Source organism: Triplophysa dalaica, chromosome 22, assembly GCF_015846415.1.
Source record: "Triplophysa dalaica isolate WHDGS20190420 chromosome 22, ASM1584641v1, whole genome shotgun sequence".
Lineage (NCBI taxonomy): Eukaryota > Metazoa > Chordata > Actinopteri > Cypriniformes > Nemacheilidae > Triplophysa > Triplophysa dalaica.
Genome location: NC_079563.1, coordinates 2,092,928 through 2,116,617, shown reverse-complemented (window position 1 = coordinate 2,116,617; position 23,690 = coordinate 2,092,928). Strand labels below are relative to the sequence as shown.

Here is a 23,690-nt window from a genome sequence, read left to right as displayed (position 1 = left end):
GTTATTAGCCCATTTGTTACTAATACAAACCTTAATGACAGGGTATGTTATTGATCAGAATCAAGTATTCCAGTGTGCCGTATGATAACATTGGTTAATGTGTTAGCAAGCAAGTAGCAACATAATTATTGCAACATTTATTGATTTAATAGTAATAAAAATGTAAAAAGCAATACAATTGTTTATTGTACATCTTAGTAAATTGCTTTAACTGATTTTAAGAATGTTAATATAAGTGAAAACGAACATTTAAAAATATTTCTACAGCCTTTGTTATTCATAATTATTTATTATTGTTAGTTTATGTAAAATAATTTAGTTAATGTCATTGTAAAGTGGTCCACTTTTTATGGTAAGAAACTCATGTACTCTTTGTTTATTGGTTCAGTAACTCAGTGTAGCGGCCCTGACACATTTAAGTGTCGCAGTGGGGAATGCATTGAGATGAGTAAAGTGTGTAATAAGGCCCGTGACTGCCCTGACTGGAGCGATGAACCCATCAAAGAGTGCAGTAAGTACAAATGCTTTACTGATATTGTCATTAGATCACTGACTATAAGGTTTTTTCGCATTCCAGGAATGTTTTCATAATCCCTATATTGTAATTGTTGATGCAAGTACCTACTACAAGAACTAAATACATCCCCTGGTCGTATTCAGACAGACAGAAGAACTCTGAAGTGTTTTTTGTGTGTTTTTTTTCCTTCTGTGAACTGCTGACAAGGGAGTTAAAACTTTGATAAAGGGATACTTCATCCGAGTAACATAATTTGCCCATGTTTTAATCAACCTCAAGGCATCCTATGTGAATATGACTGTCTTCTTGAAGAGTTATGCTGTCAGAGTTGTAATAACACATATCCTTATTCTTCCAAGCGGTCGAATGGGAATGAATAGGGGGCGAGTTTTTGATGCTCAAAAAGTGCATCCATAGATCAAAGAACATGGCTCTGTGGTCTAAAAGAGGACATGCAGCAGTGTTTCATGCATTCTGACTTCTTTACAATATTAAATGTGCTGGCTTCTCATGCTGGACATGGTCAATTTGTTGAAAAACACAGCATTTTTATTTGTTTGGCTGTCTCCTTGCTGCTGCTGCTTTCCCCATTGGAAGTTAAGACACACCTGTGTCATTTGCCAGAGCAAAAACCCTCTCGTCGTCCACAGTGGAGGGATAACTGAAGACCTTTGTTAAGACCTCGTAGTCGCATCGATCGTTCTTTGATCGATGGATGCACTTTGTGGAGCTGCTTTGAGGTTGAGTAACCTTGGGCAAATTTAGTTTCTTGGGGGAACTATCTCTTTAAATGTAATTCTCAGAATGTTTTCCTTCAAGCTCTACTATGTGAGAAATTGAGCAGAACGCAAAAAAAGTACTTGAGCCTTGAGAGTATGAGGGTACCCAGAGAGGATCTGTTATACACTTGGTTTTTATGGGATAAATTTCATGGCAAAAGTATAGCGGGCATATTAAAAATAAATTATAAAAAAATATATAAATTGCTTGTCAGAACTTTAAACACATTTTAAATTATATTGGACAAAATGTATTCCTTTAAGAAAAAGTTGTCCAAATCGCACACAAAAAAATAATGTTTTCCTTGGTTGTTTTACAAATTTTTAACTGTTCTCTGATATTATCTTCTTATATGTTCTACGCATACCTTATTTTTTTGCTAGTTTTTCTATATTCTGCACTTGCTTTTTCAAATGCCGCAGTTCGAATTTCATGATAATTAGGGCAAGCTTTAGCGTTACCATTGCTCCACTAGTTCACAGCCCCTCCTGTAGCCAATCAGTCCAAGAGGGTGTTGACATCACTCCAAACGCGACTTGCGGCATATACTTAAAGATGAATAACCGTGAGCTGTAAATCCCGGACAATCACAGGTAATTTTACATAATTATATTGTGTATTTAACATAATTATACACTTTTTATGTCTGTTATGAGTATTCTCTGCCAGGTCCAGTAAGTAATTTGTTGTCCTATCCGACCATATAATCTGTTAAATTAACATACATGTTAACATACATGCATGGCCATCAATTTAAGTTGGTCAAAAACACATTTTAGCATTTAGTGGGCCTCATTCATGTAGCATTTTTAGCTGCATGTTAAAATAAGGATGAGTTTAACTCACCAAAATAAGATTCTCCACCAGATCTATCAAGATCAAATACATGAAATTAGTTATTTAAAACGTCAATTTCAGTCAAGGAATTAGTTTAACTCAAAGGAAAATACGTATAATAATCGTCATTACACATACATATTTTACAATTCTGATTAGCAGTATAGTGATAAAAATCCTATATGTATTCGTCCAGCAAATGCATTGATGATTTATACACTAACGTTATCTCATGTCTATAAGTAGCGTGACTTTACCAAACAGAATTAAGAGCAGAGGTAGCATAGATCGGAACACAGTTTAAGTGACCAAGTTTGTGAGCATGAACACAGAGAACCAATCACAAATGCCTTTATGGTTTTTATTAAACTCTACTCTACATGGTAAACATAATGACGAAAAACAAATACATGAAACACAAACGCGCTAGGATGCGCAGAGAGAGAGAGAATGAGAGAGAGAGAGAGAGAGAGAGAGAGAGAGAGAGAGAGTGATTGAGAGAGAGTGAGTGAGTGAGTGAGTGAGTGAGAGGGCATGGCCGCGTGGCAGGTAAAACATGTCTGAAAACCAATAAAATCATCTTTAACAAAGAGGCACGCTCTTAACGCAGCTAATCTTTATTTAGAAACGGATACTTGCAATCTCGTTGTTGGAACAATATCCATATGCGCGTGGATGGAAATCTTGAATGGTTTCAGAATGCAGTCCTGTTGAAACGCTGAGTTTGGGTTCTGAGTCCAAAGTTCCATGGCCTAAACGGACTCCCCAGAGGGGAGCCCCAAGCGGGGGTGTCCGTTGGAGTGTCCTTCTCGTCCTCTTTCTTTTCCCTTCCGATTCCAAAAAGTCAACCAAAATCTGGTTCGGTGATGGTGTTTTAAATGCATACCTGCCCTGCCCCGAAATGGTCTGCGGGCCAATGCCATGAAAGTGATAAGGGGGCCTATGAAGGTTCCTTTGTTTCTCATGGCACCTCATTTGCCTGGCTCTGACAGTATGGTCAGTTTGCATTTAATACCTAAACTTAGTTATCGACATATTATGATGTATGCTATGTTTTTATAACATAGCTCATCATACAGGGGATTCAAAGATGTGTAGTTACATATGAAACATGTAAGGCATTGAACTGTGAACGTATGAATAAGTCAAATGAACCCTGAATCAAAACTTGCATATCTAACAGTTACAGAGTATAGAAAACAGCACGAGCACACAACCTAGACATTTAGATAGATTTACAGAAAGGATAGTTTAAATCACATAAGTTCCTATTTGTCAGAGAAGTTTCTCTGGTTAGCCTCAGATGTTAAGTTAGAGATGAGACACAAACTTAATCACTTATGCTTTGAAGCCTATGAGTCGTAAACATCCTACAGGGAAACCAAATGGTTATCACACTATCTTTGAGAGTTTAAACCCTAAAACCAGACCCCATGGAGCCAGGTTTGCTATGGTCTTTGAAGATGTTATCTTGAAACCAAGACAAGAGGGAGTGAGAGGCTGAATGGCTTTCCTCACAGTGATCCAGACACTACATTCATGATTCATGAAACGTCTTGGTTACGTATGTAACCTCAGTTCCCTGATGGAGGGAACGAGACGTTGTGTCGAGAACGACAGATGGGGGTTCGCCCTTGAGAACCAATCAACTCTGACTACTATAGAAAAGGCCAATGAAATTTGGCGAATGAAATTTGCATGCCGGGCTCCGCCCCCGGATATCCGTTATAAAAGGAAGCCGGCGTGCAGCATTCACTTACCTTTTGTTCTGAAGAGCCTGAGAGCCTCTCACAACTGCAGCAGAATACGATACGTGTTTGTGGCATAAGGGACACAACGTCTCGTTACCTCCATCAGGGAACTGAGGTTACATACGTAACCAAGACGTTCCCTTTCTGTCGGTCTCTCGACGTTGTGTCGAGAACGACAGATGGGGTTGCCTATGGAAAACGCCACAAAGCTGTATCGCGTCACAATCTCTAGCGAAGCGACGGTAACAAGCCTGGGCGTGTCAGCTCGATGCTTTCGTGAAACTGTAACCTTCCAGTGTGGTGGTCGGGGGGTTCCAGACCTTTCTTGGAGAAAGATGGGTACAGCCCTGACCGGTAACCTTTCACGGACGAGGCCTTAGCTCTCTACTGGCGAGAGGCCGTCCGGCTCGGGTTTACACCGGTGAGCGCAACTATTAATCAGAGAAGCACTGCAGAGACCACCTCCTACCCGTGGGGAGGAATATGGTGGATATAGGTATGGTCTCGTCCTTGGAGGAGAACGCATGGAACGTGCGGAGTGGGTAGTTAACCGCGAGGTGGAGGTCCACCTGGGGAAGCTCATGGGTTACCAGGAGTGGGAACCATTCTCATGAGGATACATCAGACGGAACAGCCCACGGAGGGGGTGTTACAGACGTCCGGTAGCACTAGGTCTGGTTAGAGCTATCTGTGATAGCTCACATGGTATCCCGGTTTAAGGGGGAAGGCTGCTCTGCCCAGCCAGCCCCCCTGGGGGTGCTTGCTTAGTGATGGATGGAATGCCTATTCTTAACCAGTGTCTGGGTAAGAAGGGAGGTTGGTGAGGTACCAGTTTCTTAGCCATGTGGAAAGGTGCTTTCGCAGGCATACGCCCCCCCGGATGCCAGTCCTACATGTCGCCACGTAGGACGTGGGCTGACACCGGGTTTACGCGAAGGTTGTTAACCCTTGCGAAGGTGTTTGGGCATAGACCAACCCGCAGCTCTACAGATGTCTGCTAGAAAGGCGCTTCTGCCAGTGCCCAGGAGGTGGCTAAACTCCGTGTGGAGTGAGCCCTCACTGACAATGGGCATGGGAGATTCTGAGATCGGAATGCCGTCGTAACGGCGTCCACGACCCAGTGCGCCAGCCTCTGTTTGGAGACAGCCTTCCCCTTCTGCTGTCCTCCAACAGACACGGAGCTGGTCAGAGCTTCAGAGCTCTGCGTGCGGTCCAGCACGTACTGGACACAACACTGATCGGGTTGGGTCTTCCTCCCCTATGGGGAGCGCCTGCAAGTCCACCACTTGGCCCCGGAGGGAGTAGTGGGAACTTCTTGGGCACGCATCCGGGCCTGGGTCTCAAGATAGCGTGAGAGTTTCCAGGGCCGAATTTAAGGCAATCCGGGGACACAGAGGATGATCGGTGGTCCCCTATTCTCTTGAAGGAAGTGAGCGCCGTCAGGAGTGCAGTCTTACTCTGTGAGGAAGATCGGAACCTCCGAGGGGCTCTTGGGGGGCACTGAGGCTCCCCAAAACCACTTAGGGTCCCAAGAGGGTATGGGGCGGAGATGAGGCAGATTCCGCCCTCTCACGCCCCTTAGGAACATGGTGAACAGGTCGTGTTGCCCTAGAAACTTTCCACCAACTGAGTCGTGATGAGTCTCCAGTCTCGTAAGAAGGAAAACACAATCCTGATCGAGCACCTCAGTGGGTCTTTCTCATTGAGGGAGACACCAGGATGAGAAGAGGCGCTGTCTAGAGGCGTGTAACCGCCTAGTAGATGGGGCCCTGGCCTGGGTGATGGTCTCTGCCATAGAGTGGGAGTAGCGTCTGTGCAAGGAGGCTCCTGGGGGGGGAAGGTGTGCTTCCGCCCATCCCGCGGTCAGCTGTGGGCCAGGATATCCGTGCCGAGGGCAGGGAATACCAGGCGGGCAAACGTAACGTGGTGTTACGGGAGGCGAACAGGTTTACCTGGGCCTACCCGAACAGCCTCCAAATGAGCTGGACTGCGCGGGGGTGGAGTCGTCACTCTCCACGAGGCATAAACTGGTGAGAAAGCACGTCGGCTGTCTAGTTCAGTTTGCCCGGGGTGTGTGTGGCCCGTAGGGAACGGGTCACCTGTTGACTCCACCGGAGGAGGCGTCGAGCAAGATGTGTTAGCTGCTGTGAGCGAGGGTGTGAGGTCGGTTCGCCGTGCACAGTCCAGTGGAGTGTGCGATAGGCTGCAAGTACACCCGGGGAGAACAGAAAACTCTGCGAGTAAGCGGGCGCCAAGCCCTGAAAAGGGCCCGGCTTTGGTGACGAGGCAGGAATCGTCCCGTATCGACCGATCAGAGCCGTGGCTGTGAAGGTTCGGGCCCGATGTTTTTCTCCCTTGGGTCTTCCCGTCAGTGCCCCTTCTCGGAAGAAGGTTGTTGACGGGGTGGAGGTTTCCCCCTCGACCTCTGCTTCCGGGGTGCCGCCTGTGGGGGCACAGGAACTGGAGCCGATGTCGAAGGGGTCCTGGGTTGCAGGGAAGCAGACGTCACGTGAGATCTCGGAGCCCTGTTGGCGGCCGAGTTACGGCGTGAAAAAATTTGGCTAATTGCCACGGTCTGCTTAACCGTCAAAAATTGCTGAGCGCAGTCCTCGACGGTGTTACCAACAACCCACCTTGCGAGATGAGTGCATCAAGAAAGCGGACTTCCTTGGTGTCACTCTTCTGCACAAGGCATAGCCGGGGGTGTCTCTCCTGGACCACTACCGTGGACATCGTCCTACCCAGGGCCCGCGCCGCCACCTTAGTCGCCCGACACCAGTGATGCCGAAGTCTTATGTGCTTTGGACGGTAGGTGTGGCCGATTCCCCCACAGGTGGTAGCCGTCCGCGGCACAGGTGCACCGCGGGCGGACGTTCCACCCGGGGGATATCGACGCACTCCTTGGCTGCCCCACCATCGAGGGAAGTAAGGGAGCCGGAGCTGGTTTCACTGGAACGCTCCAAGTTTTACACAGCTCCTCATGCACCTCCGGGAAAAACATGGCACCCGGGGTGGGCGCGGTTTGCACCGCGCTCCGACCTCAGGAACCACGCATCCCCGGGTTAGCATGGAAGACATCACTTCTGCTTCCTCCTGAACTCGACCGCTGGGGGTGGAGCTTGGATTCGTCAGAGTCGGATGCCAGTCTCCCTCAGATACTGCGAGTGACATCTCATCTACGTCACACATCGTTTCCGAGTGTGTGCGTGAGGATCCGGACGGTATGCCACCGCCGGTTGGGGAACGTTTAGAAGAGCGAATCAGGGTGCGATCGGCCCGTGAGCACTTGGCTGGCGGGTTTACGTTCACAGAGTTCCCCGTATCACTAACGCTGCTACGAGGGTGGTCATCAGGGCCGTAGCCACAGATGTCACAGCCCAGGTAGCAGACGAAATGGTGGCTAGTTCCCGTAGGAAGACAGCCACCCGTGACCGCAACTTCTGAATGACAATCTGCCCGCGGTGCGGGCAGATGTGTCAACGAACGCTGCTTCAGCGTGCTGGACGCCCAGACGCCTAACCCAGCGATCGTGTCCATCCCCCTCCTCGATGAGGGTGCCGCACCCAAGAGAACAGCGGGACATGCCACGCTGGAGAATGCTCAGTCAGTCCTGAAAAGGACTTTTTTAGAAAAATCTCTAACACCTCCGGAACCGCCGAGACGCCCAGGGGAAGGTCGCCGCAAGTAGGGACGATCCGCTGCAACACGTCGTAGATCCGGCAATGTAGAAGAAGAAGAATTCATTGAATTCGTTCTGTTCGTAGTCATGAGCGAAGGCTCTGAAGAACAGAAGGTAAGTGAATTCTGCACGCCGGCTTCCTTTTATACCGGATATCCGGGGGCGGAGCCAGGCATGCAAATTTCATTCGCCAAATTTCATTGGCCTTTTCTATAGTAGTCAGAGTTGATTGGTTCTCAAGGGCGAACCTCCATCTGTCGTTCTCGACACCACGTCGAGAGACAGACAGAAAGGGAACATTCATAATTATATGTGTAAATTCAGAGTAATTTGCACATAAACAGACCTTCCCGAAAAATGTCCTCCGGACTCATGAATGCTTTGTAAACATCAGATTTGATAGTAAAATGTGTGTGTGTGTGTAAATTAATTCCAATCACTCGTAAACAGGGCGCGCATGCACGCTCATTCAGAATAAGCATAATCCCGACGTATGAATTCCGGCTATGCAAATTACATATCTAGGAATGCTGGAATCCTCCGGACTTCATTCTCTGGTTTGGATACATTATATTGGATAAGAGACTAATATGCAATGTGCTAACCAATAAATTCATCATTTAAACTGTGTCCACCAAAGCGTTTTGGAAAGCTAAAATAATAATATGTGGTGCTCTTCTGAAAGCGACCAGCTGGTTGCGCCTGTGAATGCTTTGGAGGCACTGCGCGTTATTCTGGAGATGCGTTGGTTGCTATGATTTAGAAAATCAGCAACAGTTAGCCTAATTTTTCCTAATATCTTAATTTACAGAATATTACTTAAAATGAAAATGGAGTAACCATTTATATTAACTTCTCCATTTTTGTGTATGATTGTTGGTTAATGTAATGTTTGTCTTGCCTCTTCTCCATTTTTATTGGACAGCTGTGTAAACAAGGAAAGTGACAAGTCTGCGTTTAACAGAACGTAAAAAAGATTAAAATTATAAGGGACAGGGCAAAAGAGCTCATGAAATATCATTATGATCAAAATGCATCAAAATGCAGTGTCATCAGTTTGTCTAACAGAATACAGAACGTTATGTGCGGTTTCACGCAATATTTTTCACGTGGTATGGAGCAGGTTTACATTTCTTTCATACCAACAAACATTTATGTCAAGACAACTTTTCGAACAATTTACACAAAAGATATTTCTGCTCGTGTTTCATCAATGAGACCCGTGAGTGCAGTGAATCAGTGAATTTCATGTAATGTGAATCTTTACATTTCAGTAAAAACAAGCTGCTAAGTAAAACCACCACAAAAGACAATTCTCTTGCAGATGTAATACTATTTTTAGTATATTGTATTAACAAACTCTATTAAACCAGTCTCTCATTACGTTCCTGTTGTGAAGTTTGCTTTTATTTACTCTGAGAAGATGCAGCAGAAGTAGAAACTGTGTCATATCACCTCACTCTCTTAAGGACTATTACATTTGCATTATATATTTTTTTCATTTTATTTAGCATTTTGGAGTTTTACTTTTGATTTAAGAGATACCATTGCTGTCGGTAGAAATCACGTATATTTTCCATTATTATTATTTGTCAATACAGTATGGTTTTGGCCTTCCTATTTAAATAAAGCCTTATGAAAGTGACTGCTTTTATTTTATTTTCAGGCACTTACTACATCAATTATTTAATAAAAAATTGAGTATACAAATTTTTTTTGAATACTGCTTTTTTTTGTGCTAAGCATAATGAACATTATAAGGGTGTTAGATTAAACAAAAACAATAGAGATCAATTATAATCTGATGCTTTTAGCTTCAAAAATGTTTTTCAACAGGCTGCAGCACAAAATTGAACACTAAGTAAATATCTTTGAATTGTGAGATTTGCTTAATAGTTGTCCTTAACTGAACCTATTCATGATAGCATACACTCCATCCACATGAGGGACTGTTACTACAGTGTTTTGCTCCTCCAATTGGTCCTCAAGTGCTGTCTGGGTCCTAGGATAAAAGAAATATAGAGTATGCATCGTTCTGTGCATTTTAATCATAACATTGACACCTGGTTTCAGGGCTGATTTGAGATCAAGAATCTTCTTTATACAATGTCCGTCTTTTTTACGCCTTTTGTCTATTAAAACAAACCGTTTTTAATGTTTAAACCATTTCCAAAGAGCACACGAGTGTAATCTCATACAATTTGATGTAATTAAAAACTGACAAAACACATCTGTTGCCCAGTAACAATGCATTCAATTAGCACTAAATACTGATTTGATACACTGCATTGAGAAAAGACGCTACATTATGTGCTCGTCTAAATGAGTTAAGATACGTATGGCATAATAATCCTCATGAACTAGCAATATCACCCATTCACAGTCTTTTTTTTCTTAATACGCAACCATTATTCTTAGATAACTTAATAGAGTAACTGCTAACTATAGCAGCGCTGACAAAACCCACCTAAAATGACACCTGTGTTAATTCAACAGATTATTTTGTAGAATAGGAAAACAAATTACTTGATAGACCTGGCAGAGAATACTCGTATACCAGACATGAAGTGTATCTGACACTCTGTTTTAAGGCCGGCTTGACCAACGATCAGTTTGAATTAGCGTTCCACCATGAAGACTTTGAAGTAAACACCCACTGCTATGATTGGATAGCAGTTTGCGTAGTAAACTTATTTGTATCATTCAGAAATTTGGTTAGAGATGTAATGTTAGGTAACATATTTGCCCTATTCGCACAGGATTAGTATTATCTGGGGACCTCGTGTTATTTATAAATTACCTCCCCACATCTGTATTTCATGAAGTGCAATCGCACGGGATAAATGAAGCCTGTGATTTTAATCAAATTTACTGACTTATTTCCTGGATGTGATGGCATGGCTTTGCTTATAGTCTGTATAGCCTAAAGTTGTGTGGTGTTTAACGATTCGTATGGAATTAAGATCACACACAACCTCTGCAAGTATGACAAATGACTACAGGACCCCAGGTAATACTAATCCTGTGCGAGTACGGCTCAGGGCATATCAAGCTAACATATCTCTAACAAAGCAATAATGACACATAGTACAAAAATGTTGTACTTGCATAAGATTGATGCGTCATTCCTATCGGATCCAATATTGACGGCACAGCACTGTTTTTAAATTTAAGTCTCTCCACAATTCCATCATCGACCTCTGCCTTGTTCACAAAGGAATCCGCGGCAATGTTTCACACGTGAGCTGGAACCTCATTAAAATAAATTTCAACAACGCATTCCATGACCTTGCATCCTAATATAATGAAATACTGGTTACACATTACTAATGTCGGAATCCGAAGGAAGATTATGCAGCGACTGTGTTCTTCCATAACCAGACACTGACTCCACAATATTTTGCGATCTTTAACGGCATGTTTATTGCTTGCACGCTCTAGAGGGCGGGGCAAGAGAAGTTGTCGTTAGTAATTTTCTGTGGAGGTGGTGTTCAACCTATAGATAGGTGCATTCCAGTACCTGCCGTTTGCAGAGCCTGTTGTTTATAACAATTGTAATTTCAGTAACAAGGGACATTTAAAGGATGTTCAGTTGAATACGATTCCCTCTCATAAAACAAAAGCTTGGGTTAAAATTGAGGTCTTAATTCATCGCCCCTTTCAGTTTCCGGATTATGCACATTTTCAACCAAAAACATGAAGTGTGGACACTTCACACACTCAACAGTCGCAGTTTCGCTTACGTGGCGGAAGGGGGGACCCCGGAGGGAAGGTTGGCTCTGCCGACTTACCTGCCTGGCGGAACAGCTGCACGCACTGTCGGTTTGAGAGTGGTGGCTGCTTTCGTTTGTGTTCGACCTCACGCCTCGCCAAGACGTGGGGTCGGATTGCCAAGCACAGTACGGTGGAGTGCGGGATCGGCTGCAAAGTACACCCGGGGAGAATGGAAAACTCTCTTTGTGAGTTCCTGAAAAGTTTGGTGACGAGGCAGGAAACGCCCCGTACCGACCGTTTAGAGAGGTGGCTGTGAATGTCGGGCCCGATGTTGTTCTCCCTGGGGTCTTCCCGTCAGTGTCACTTCTTGCCAGAAGGTTGCTGACAGGATGGAGGTTTTCCCCTCAGCTTCCGCTTCCGGGGTGCCGCCTGCGCTGGGGGACAGGAACCGGAGCCAATCTCAAAGGAGTCCTGGGCTGCTGGGAAGCAGACGTCGCGCGAGATCTCGGAGGCCTCTGGGCGGCCGAGTTGTTTGTATAGCCTATAGTTGTATTGCGTTTAATGATATATGACCGTACCTGTCAGCATTTGAGACCTGTGATGGCGAACCGGATAAAAGATCACCGCAATCGCGGGTCCCAAATGTTACAGGAGTTTTAATGATAAATAAACGCATGGGAGACTCCCGGTAACTTATGGATAACACCCAGCACCCGAAATAATACCAAAACACTTCAAAACATCCTCCATTATTCGCAAACGGTGGATAAAACCTTGACAAACTATATATGAGCCTGCCAATTCACAGAGATCCCAATTCACACTGGCTTGAGATCAGAGAACACCTCTACAATTAACACAAATGAGGTCCCCAGGTATTACTAATCTCCTGCGAATAGGGCTCAGGGCACATCAAGCAATCTCTAAAAAAGAATAGTGACGAATAATATAAAAATGTTTTACTTACATAAGATTGTTGCGGCTATTTAAGAAGTATAGTCTAATCTACCCATCCTATTCTTTAGGCTTTTTCACCTTGTTCTGAACCCTCTGTAGTTGTCCTTGTCTTCTCTTTATAGTGTATTCATTAATATCTTTACCTCTTGGAGAGTGTTGCTTTATTTGTCTGGACGTTATGAAGAGTTTATTTTATAAATGCTGTGCTTCATGAAAGTAACCGTACAAAGTACTGTATGCCAAGTAATGCATAAGGATTATTGATTACAGATTTTCTGTGGCTCAGTAGTTAGGGCATGGAACTAGCAATGCCAAGGCCATAGGTTTGATCCTGTGTGATTGCATTGTATTATAAAAATATAATCTGACTACAAGCAATGTAAATCGCTTTGGATAAAAGCGTCTGCCAAATGCATAATTGTAAATGATGCTTTCTGAGGGGTCCTTTAAAGCCTCTCTGTTTAGGCCATCAGACTACATAACCGTGTTCTGATCATGTGCATTTCATCTACCTTAAATTATATAACATTTGTGAAGTGTACACAATTACAATGCAAATGATTACGTTTAAATGAACGCTTGACAACTGAACGCTTGAGTTTTAACAATTCAGTATGAAAATAAATGTTGTATAACCCTAAAAAAGTCTAACCATCAATAACTTGAGCCAAAACATTTCTGTAGTCCAGTTAAATAGTAAAATATTGAAATAGTTGAGAAATGAAAACTTTGTTTTTATCCCGAAAACCGCACATCCACCATTCACTTATGTTTTTATAGTCGTCTTTTGCCACTACCAATGGTTGCATACAAAAATGCTACCTACAAATACACTGTCGCAATACATCCACCTCCGGTCACAATAAACAGTACTCTAGAGCAAGTGCAACTAAAGCAATGTGATTATGAACTAGTTCACAGTATATAACTTAAATATTTTCATTAATTCAGATTTGGCGTCTGAGGTTCAATTGAGCAAAAATATAAATGACACTTTTTTCCAGAATGCTCCATGTTTTTAATCCAGAGGCCAGGACATTGTTTCATTATGTTGAGTACTTCTCCTGAGTGCAGTCTCTTGCTAGTGTGCTAAATTGGTATTTCAAATGTATCACATTGGTGTTCGCCATTTATTTTAGATATGAACGAATGCCTGCTAAACAACGGCGGCTGCTCGCACATCTGCAGTGACATGACGATTGGCTATGAGTGTGACTGTCCACCGGGACTCCAGCTTATTGATCACAAGACCTGTGGTGGTATGAATATCTAAAACGGATGTATAATGATTTAGAATAATTATTGTAGGAGCTAAAAATCTTGATTTTATTTTGTAAACATTTCTTGATTTTATTTTTTTCTGCAGATATCAATGAGTGTCTAAACCCTGGTATATGTAGTCAAATCTGTATAAATCTTAAAGGCGGCTACAAGTGTGAATGTCACAATGGCTATCAGATGGATCCCACCACTGGCGTGTGCAAGGCTGTAGGTAAGAGAATTTAGAATTTCATTTTAACACACTTGAAGTCAATTTCTCAGTTATTTAGCTTGGTTAAAAAGAGGTAAAATGTTTTTTAAACATTTGCTTCCATTCCATTAGAACTATGCCACAGATATCATGTTTCAAGAAATATCTCAGGCTGCTATCATTATTGTTTCAACACAACATAGCAAGTTAATAAAGCCATTCTACAACACTAACTGTTTTGTAAGCATTTGATTTTGTTGTGTTATAAAATTTCATAAAAATAATCACAAATTATAGCCATTATTAAAGCCGTAAACTGTACAACAGTAGTTCTATCAAAATTTCTTTAGTTAGATATAGAGGAATTACTGTATAGGTTAACTTGTTGGTAGTCTGTGAATTACAGCCTTTATGGTCATTTTGCATGCTCAGGTAAAGAGCCCTGTCTTATTTTCACCAATCGAAGAGATATTCGTAAACTAGGCCTTGAACGTCGTGAATACACTCAGATTGTGGAGCATCTGCGGAACACTGTGGCTCTAGATGCTGACTTTGCTCAACAGAGGATATTCTGGGCAGATCTGGGCCAAAAAGCGATTTTCAGGTAACCGTTGGTTATCTGGTCTGAAGCATGTCTCATATACAACAAATTTTAAACATTAAATGTATTTGTGCATAAATGTCATTGATGTGCTCTTTTAGATGATCTTAAATCTTGTATGTCCCTTATGAGTTGATGCCTTTCTCCACAGCACAGTATTGGATAAGCAGGAGGATGGGGCAAGTCATAGCAAAGTGATTGACAGTGTTCAAATGCCTGTTGGAATAGCAGTGGACTGGATTTACAAAAACATCTATTGGTCAGACCTGGGTAGTAAGAGTATATCTGTGGCCAGCTTCAATGGGACCAAGAGGAAGGTGCTGTTTGACAGTGGTCTAAAAGAACCGGCCTCTATTGCTGTAGATCCTCTATCAGGGTAATGTGATTAGAACAGACATAAAACCATTTTGGCTGATATTTGCCTGTTTTTTATGTTTTCTGAATTTATCAGTACTGTAACCTTTCTACAATGTTAGGTTTCTGTATTGGTCCGACTGGGGTGAACCAGCCAAGATTGAAAAGTCTGGAATGAATGGAGTTGACAGACAGGTGCTAGTTGAGATGGACATTCAGTGGCCCAATGGAATCACACTTGGTCCGTAAGCTTGGTGTGGTCTTTTTTGCCTGAAAGTAATTGAATCAATACAGTAGGTGTTGTCTTTTTCTGTAGGTCGTGTTTGCCTATGGTTGGGGTTTGTTGAAATCACCTACATTGTAACATATTAGTTTCTGTATATTTCTCTCTATGGGCTTTTCGCTTGAGTGGAGATGTGCTATTATTTTAGGTTATCATGGTGAGTAACGCAAGTGAGAAAGAAACCTGATTATATGGCTCAGGTAACTCCTCAAATGTAAATTAAAGCACCAGGGTATCATGAGGAGTCTGACTTTGTCCACTAAGCAACCAGTAAGCAAACACTTAGAGCACTGTAACTGAATGGTAATGTGATAACACTGAGTTTCGTGGCAATTACCCAAAACTATGGGCAAGCACCACTTACTTGTTTTCTAGACAGTATAAAAATGCTATAGACAAAACATGTTTTCTGCCTCTATCAAAACTCATGTCTTCATAGATCTGATCAAGGGGAGACTATATTGGGTGGACTCCAAGCTGCACATGCTCTGTAGTGTTGACCTGAATGGAGACAATCGTAGAAAAGTGCTGCAATCCCCATATTACCTTGCTCACCCTTTAGCTATGACAGTTTTTGAGGTACACGGATCTCCAAAACTTGATCAAACATGGCTACTGCTTCTAAAATTAATTGATTATATCAGATCATCCTTTAACCAGATCATCCCACTTACCACAGGATCGTGTATTCTGGACAGACGGTGAAAACGAGGCCATATATGGTGCAAACAAGTTCACCGGCTCTGATATAACTATGCTGGCCAGCAACCTCAATGAACCACAGGACATCATTGTGTACCATGAGCTAATTCAGCTGTCAGGTGGGTCTTGCATATGTCTAGAATGTTAGAAGTAATTCCACAGTAACAGAGTAATTAATTCAGTCTTAAAAATGTTGGCATTATTAGCAGTGACTCATTAGTTACTGTCTCGTCTCCCTTTATTATTGCCTATAAGAGTAAAGGCTTTGTGTTCTCAAAACAGGGACAAACTGGTGTAATGAGAAGATGGAGAATGGAGGCTGTTCGTTTATGTGTTTGCCAGCTCCACAGATTAACAAACATTCCCCAAAATACACCTGTGTTTGTCCGCAAGGTCAAATACTCTCTCTGGGTGGAGTGCGTTGTAGACCAGGTAAGTAAAGGTCACCTTGTTAAAAAATATGTTCAAGAGTTTTTTAATGCACTTTTAGCAATCAGATCCCATGAACACTAAGTGAAAATTGTAATTTCTTAGCAATTTAAGCTATCTACACTAAGTGAAAATCACAGAATCTCTTAAATGGTGTCTACACCGGACACGGTGTGATGCTACACGGCAAAACACAGAATAAAGTATTATAATAAAAAAATGTGTCCACACTGGATGTGGCGTGACAAGTCATGTGTTGTGTTGCGTCAGTTGTAGTGATATGCTAATGGCACAGTATAAATAGAATCTATTGCAATTAAACATGGCTATAGGATTAATCTGAAAGAAACTGCACGTGTGCAGCTTTTCAGTTAAGTATAGTTAAATGCAGCTGCATCTAAAAAGCCAGAGGGCACTCTCGCGCAGAAACTCCAATTGTCCACGGAAGATGTACCACACGTTTAACCAGGAAAATGCCGTCTTTCTATCCGCATCTGGCATCTTTCTATAGCTGTGTCCCAATTCGGCCTTTATAGGATTGCGGATCTCTGTCTTCAAAGCACGCAGCCCCCGAAGTCCACGAAGTGAACCAAAATGAGATGGTCTAGTCTTATGCAGGATTTCCACGTTAAGTCACCTGCTGCTCCTGAACATGATACATTTATTTAGATGAAAACATCCCAACAGTATATAGAATTTACCAACCTTAGAAATGTACACATCTAAAACAAAATAATGCATTAACAATATGAATGAACAACATCATGTATAATATAAAACCATAGACAGGAACAGTTTTCGACAGATTACATACTTTTACTTAACTAAAGTTTCAAATTTATATTAAGCAATATGCATCCATAACGGCGCGTAATGAATCTCGTGATAGCCATTAAGGATCCATTTGTTTTGGCCTTGTCAGCCCGCGGAAGCAGTCATATTTGAGACTAACTTTGAAGCATCCTTCGAAATGGGACAACCTTAACAGCCTTTAGTCATGATGCTATGACGCAATTGGTCTTGAAATGCAGCCTTCAAAGCACCCAGCCCCTGAATTGGGACACAGCTTATCTGTCTTTTTCAAGCCTGCTCATGTATTTTCATGATAATAAATTATATCTATAATGATGATGTTTGACGGGTGTTGCTTTTTTAAATGCACCTTTTAAGCAACTCAAACACACAGTGTTTTCAGACGGCAGTTCAGCAGCATTTCTCACTGATCACAGAACTATGCTTCATGAACTAGCTGTGCATAATAAATAACTGCGGCAATTCGACTTCATAATCGTGAAAGCCACATCAAATTAATCACAATGTGAATTACGATTAATTGTGCAGCCCTAAATAGCAGCATTTGTAGGCCAGGCGTTCAAGGTAGCAATTTGGACAATTTTATTAATACTTTCGTTATTGATGAGGAGGGTGTTTGAAGATGTGTGTAATAGATAAATATAAATAAATAAATTATATCAAGGAATTTTATATGTCAAAAGATCAGTATCTCATAATTGTTTGGCTAAAAAACACTTGTGTTTTGTTTATGCTTGAAAGGCTGGTCACAATGTGCTCTCTTGCAGTGTTGTCATGTCCATTTATTTATAAAGACATTCGGGCTTGTTTGGTCTTATGGAGCTGTGTTGAATTGTTATTAGTTGTAGGTCTACTGCTTAGTATGTAGACAGCTTACAGCTTTACATTTTTGTTATTCAGTTGTCTTATGGAGACTGACAATGGCAATGGTGGGTCCTCGTAGTAAAATTGACTCTAATAAAGTAAAAAAAAAAAATCTATTTTGGATCCTGCAGACCTATCCTATTTTGGACCAATCTCTAAACTGCTTTTCCTCTCTAATATTTAAGAGAAGTTAGTACGTAGTTATTACTCGATTACATACATTTTTTAGAAAAAAAAAGTTTTCAATCAGGTTTAAGGGCGTTGCAAAGTAAATAACCGTTTAAGTTTTACACTAATATTTTATTAACTGTTGATTCTGGGATGTCTGCTATCCTAGTGTTATTATGAGCTTTCCTGTAGTTCAGTGATTAGAGCATGGTGCTAGCAACATGAAAATAATTGTGTAGTTTAATGCAGTTGAAGTCGCTTTTTATAAAAGCGTCTGCCAAATGTATAAATGTAAATGTAATAGATCATAGTGCAGCCTTTGATATCATTGAACACCACTGTCTCGACTGGAACAACCCTCAAGGGTCCATTCTTTCTCCCCTTTTGTTTTTGTTGCATATGCTCCCTTTAGGTTCATTACAAAAGAATGGTATGATTGCTTTAACTCTGCTTTTAAAATGCCCCTAATGTCGTTAAAAGCTGAATGGCCCAAAACAAAAAACGGGTAACACTTTATAATAACTGCACGCTATGAATCATTAGTTAAGCATCAGTACATAGTTAATTAATCATTTATGAAGCATTGGCCCCACATTAATAGACATTAGTAAGCAGTTTATAAATACAGCTATAAATGCTTTGTTCTTGATTTATAAGCATGTATATAATATGCTTAATAATCAAATTTTCATACTTTATTAAGGATGAATTAATAATTTCTAAATTAAGGATTACATTACTAACAAACCAGTTAGTTAGGAGTTGTCAGTGGTTCATGAGATCATTTAGAAAGTGTAAGTAAATGATTAATATACTCTTTGAATGCACATGTATACATCTTATTATTCTGACATATCGTAAAAGTTACTTAATTTGTTAATAAATGCTTTTTTAACACACATTCCTGCTGTAATTCATGAGTAATTAAGGTAGTAATAAAACATTTACTAGATGTTAGAGAACTATTTTTTGTGAGCTCATCTAAAGTGAGGACTATGTATGCCTTGTAAAGCATTTACAAATGAGAGTTGCATATCACTTTCTTAGCTATATTTTTTCTGGAGGTGTGCAGGATTTTTTTTTTTTTTTCAGAAGTTTATTTTTCATTTTATATAAATTAATTTAATGTTAATTTATATGTTCGGTTGTACAATTTAGTTTTTGCAGAGGTTTATTTTTTATTTTATATTAAATCGTTTTATATTCATTAATATGTACAGTTGTACAGTTTAATTTCTTTTGCTTCTTGAAATAAATATTTCTATGTTCTGTATCCCTCTGTGTTGTGTTTTTCCTATTTCTGTTTAGAAGATAACTGAGCCTTTAATTCTCATTTGTAAATGCTTCACAAGGCATACATTTTACGACGACAAATGGTCACCTTTGATCCGGCCAAGATCCTACATATTCCCCCCTTCAGCCGACGGGGTTCGCATAGAAGCTTAGTCAGACGATGATTATTTGGATCGTAATAGTCAAAGTGACATGTGGGTCTTATTCGTCCTCAGTGATGTGGTGCCCTCTAGAGTCAGCTCTGGGTAGTGTTCAGAGACAGGGAGAAATAAAAGGAATCCTAACAGTCTTTTCAGAGGCAGTCCTGTGCTTTACATAGGCCTTATGGGCTAGATCCCGCAGCTGTTGAGTGGTCATGGTGCGGTGGCATGCCGTGACTCCTAAGTGGTGGCTCACGCTAGGATGCAGGTTGCGCAGGAAAAGAGTTCTAAAGTTAAAATCCTCCTCCATCTCTGGGTCATTTCTGGCACCAAAGTAGGGTTGTCTCAGTCTGTTATAATAGGCCTGTAGGGTTTCGAGACGGCCCTGTTTAAGGTACATGGCAGCAACCAATCCCTGTTCAAACTCTGGGTCTGAAAACTCCTTTATCAGAGCCTGCTGCAGTTGCTTGTAGTCCCCTTTGACAGTGTCTGACTGCCGGTCCAGGAAGCTGCGCACCTCGCGGCTGGAGGTAATCCTGAGCAAGTACAGAGTGTCTCTGGTGGAAACTTTTGCCATGTTTTGAAGATGAAAGTTAATATCCTGCAGGTAGGAGTGTATGTCGTGTCCTCCTGCAGGGTTTGGGGTAAACGTGGGGATGTTCCTGGCCAGTTTGTCAAGGTCCTTGGGAGCCATGCAGTGGGTTGTTGTAGGGATTCTCTTGAGATGCTCCCATCCCTCAGTGGCGGTTAAGGGCTCTTGGATACTGGAAGGTGATGTCTTAAACCGCAGGCTATCAGCTTCCTCTTTCCCGGATGATGCTTGGCTGGGAAGTCTGGTCCTGCTTATCGGGGGAAGTTCTTCCCCCCCTTGGTTCAGCTTGAAACATATAGGCGTACTTTAGTTCTCTTTGCACGTTATCAAATTCCGACTGGAGTTGGTCGTGTTGCTGAGCCAAGGCTTGGACTTCTACTCGGGCTGCTTGAAAGTGTTTCTCGGAGGCTTTGGCTTTTGCCTTCCTCTCTTTCAGTTTGGTTTCAGCCCGTCGTAATAGAGTCTCTGCTTCCTGGAGCTTGCATTCTTGGTCCTTGCGGGCCTGCTTCTCCAACCGTTCTCTGTGCTCGATGTCTGTACGGAGGTCGGTTACGGTATCCCGGAGCCTTTGCACCTCCTCCTTTAGCTCTGGGTGCCGCTCATCCGTTGCCAGCTCCTGGGCCTCCAGGGTCAGTTGATCTAGGCGGTTCTGGACGTCTTCCTGGTTCCTGCGTGCCTCTTCAGCATGAAGCTTTAGTGCTGCTGTCTCTTGCTCCAGGAGGGTGACGTTTCCGTCGCTCAGCTTCAACTGGACGATGAGGTTGTGGGCGAGGGCACCGCTGATCCTAGCCAGCTCCTTGTGGGTGTAGCTCTGTGTTGGATCGGGGGCCATCAGCCGGTTCAAGTCGTCATCCAGCTGCTCACGGCTCAGGTCCTGTAGATCCCTGGTCGCCTCGGGCAGGAGGGCCTCCGTCATTGCGGTCAGCCAGACCTCTAGATGGTCCCAGTGGGTGGCAGGGCTGGATAGACTGGACATGCTGGCACACTGGGTCGAGAAAGAAGAGCACAAAAGGCCAATGCAAGTCCCTACAAGTTCAGTGAGCTCTATAACGCTTCGATGATATGTGTTGTGCAGCTAACTGGGTGAACAGTCAGTGGCGTAACTCAAACACCTATTTAACCTAGCGGTGAATTGTCAGTGCTGGATAGAAGGTGTGTGAGTGAGTGTATGTGGGCCCAGGGAAATTGTTGGAGTAAATGTTTCGATGGGTCTAAACTTAGTGTGTCATTCTAATGACCTGGGAGTTTTCATCAACATATTACTGAGAATTCCCTGATGGCTCATGCAGATTCAGTCTTCCAGAAAACAAAAGTAAAACAAAATTAAATAAAAAAGAAATCAAAATAAAAAGATAGAAAAGGGGCAAGAGAGGGTTGCTTAACTTGGCTCTGCTGGTTGGGAACCCTAGGGTTATGACGGGGCCTGTAGGTAGGGGGCGCTATGTTGTCATATAGCCTAGGGAGGCAGCTAAACTCAAAATAACAGGGAATAAACTAAACAGTTTAAACGCGGGGGAAGGGAGCATTCCTACTTTTCTTTCTGCCTATAGAAAATCTGTAGGGGCTGTACCTTATTTGCATAGACCTGGCGTGAAGTGAGGGCTTCCAGATGGGTCCCAGGTAAACAAATCCAACTCTCCAGCCCTTCTGGACACACAGTGGCAAACAACCCAGACCCCTCGCCCTACGCGCCACTCAGGTGCGACCACTCAAACAGTTACAACTCTCAGCACAACATGGCCGTACCGAGTGGGTGACCGGTTGGTGGGCACAGAGAAAAATTGGGGTTTTACCCGGGGGTGCCACTCGCAACAGACATAGCCCGTAGGCTTTTCTTCCCGCTAAATGGCACTTCCCGGCGTTATATACCCCAAAATTTGCTGCAGTGCACCAGCCAACGTTGTTGGTCCCCCACTAAACCAGTGGCTGAAAGTCTCCCTGCGTGCCGTCACCTAGAGTCGGGGACAGAGGTATCTGAGCAATCCACCACCAGTGCCAGGCACGCCAAGAGAGCCGGATCCACTCACAAGGTACCACTGAGGAGAGCCGTCACTTCGCTACCCAGTTGTGCTAGGGGAAGTGCTACCTATAAGGAAACACAAAGGCTGAACAGGGGTAGAATTAATGACATTTAATCCTTTAATCAAATCAAATTAATGATGTTCCTAGGTAGGGGGCTGTATAGGGAGTAATGAGGAAATGAAAACAAATAAACCTACAATGTTGAAAACTGAAACAAAATAAAACAAGTAACCTGAAAACTAATTATTATTATAATTAATTAAACTGAAACTCAAAATCAAATAAGTAAATAAATAAAAATAAACTGAGAAGTCAAAACAACAAAATGGAAATGAGTGAAGGTAAAGAAGGAAGAGACTGACAGAGGACCCACAAGGTGGGCGTGGTTGAGCCACGCCAAAAGGAAGTCAGGGAGGAAGGGGTGGAGTAAGGAAAGTGTTAGTCACCTACAACACGCTACACTGCCCTCTGGTGTTAGTAAGTCGTATTACCATATCCTCTGACTTCAACGTGATTACCTTCTTGTTTACACAAAGACTTTAACAATCACTTTACTCTGAACATTCAAGCGGCAATTGCTGTAGAAAAGAATTTACATCTAAAATATACGTCAAAACACAAGTCAACCAATAACTTTCTTAACTGGGTCTACAAGACAATTATGCTACAGAATTTAACGTCAGATTGATATAAATTCAAATCAAATCGCCCACTTTGGGGGCGTCACGGATGGTGACGTTCGATCTCGGCGGATCTAAGCTACGCGTCAGTTCACTACCTGTATGCGTGCGACAGGATTTCTTCGCTGCCCAAACTGAGTTTAAAAACACACAGTAACATTCAAAACAAACACACAACGGGATTTCTTCGCAGTCGTACAATTAACTTGATCAAGATTTTAAAGCACTTCCCTTTTAACGTTCGTCATCTATTGTTTAACTTCACAACATCCAGTAAAGTAAATCACAAAAACAATATCCTTACGCCTTGTCTACGAGGAAACAAAAAGCACGCATTAGCTAGCTAGGCTAATGGTTCAACTTCGGGAAGGGGTGTATATTTAGCTGAACACTCATTGGAAAATGCGTCAATGGCTCTTACATCAGTCTAAAATACACAAAATTCGGCCGTATACATGAAACAGGGAGGAAATCCGCTCCAATATTTCCTTCGCGCTAACAGAGGATTTCTTCGCTCAGATTAGGGCGGTCAACAATATCGTGACTCACTATAAAAGATTTATTCATTTTATAGGGTCAAATTTGAAATGGTAGTTAGCTCGACCATCATTAACAGTGACTGGAGATTCCTGGAATGAAACTCAGAGTGTGTTTCGGCGCAGTAACTTAACCATTCAATCATTCATACAAAGAGCGAGTTTCAAGTATCGCTCAGCGCGCATTACCGTTATACACAAATGCCAACACAAATGAAACTGAAACTGGGCTTTGCTCACAAACAATGTTTAAAACTGCCTGCATTCTCCACCAATTATGTAGTGTATTTCGGGGGAAACTATGAGTTTGATCACAGTAAAAGAGGTATAATTAATGATGACTAACTATACCTGTTTTATACACTTTATCGGATTCGGCAGACCTGATAATAGCGACAAACTAAATTCACTCGTCCAGCGAGTGATCCGCAGATCGTATATCAAATCTAAGAAATATTACTTTCCTGGCCTTGGAAACATAACACTCTTACTGTATGTAGTACAGTA

The 23,690-nt window shown here is 42.4% G+C and overlaps 1 protein-coding gene across 5 annotated transcripts in view; it reads left to right on the top strand.

Moving 5' to 3' along the window:
* The window catches only part of vldlr (very low density lipoprotein receptor), a 69,168-nt gene that overhangs the window by 40,905 nt on the left and 4,573 nt on the right, over positions 1-23,690 (top strand). For all 5 annotated transcript variants that reach the window (XM_056735870.1, XM_056735872.1, XM_056735871.1 and 2 more), the window contains exons 7-15: positions 389-511; positions 13,375-13,494; positions 13,602-13,727; positions 14,139-14,310; positions 14,459-14,683; positions 14,784-14,902; positions 15,384-15,523; positions 15,624-15,765; positions 15,929-16,078. In XM_056735870.1, coding sequence (XP_056591848.1) covers positions 389-511; positions 13,375-13,494; positions 13,602-13,727; positions 14,139-14,310; positions 14,459-14,683; positions 14,784-14,902; positions 15,384-15,523; positions 15,624-15,765; positions 15,929-16,078 — 1,317 coding nt within the window. The remainder of the gene's footprint in view (positions 1-388; positions 512-13,374; positions 13,495-13,601; positions 13,728-14,138; positions 14,311-14,458; positions 14,684-14,783; positions 14,903-15,383; positions 15,524-15,623; positions 15,766-15,928; positions 16,079-23,690) is intronic.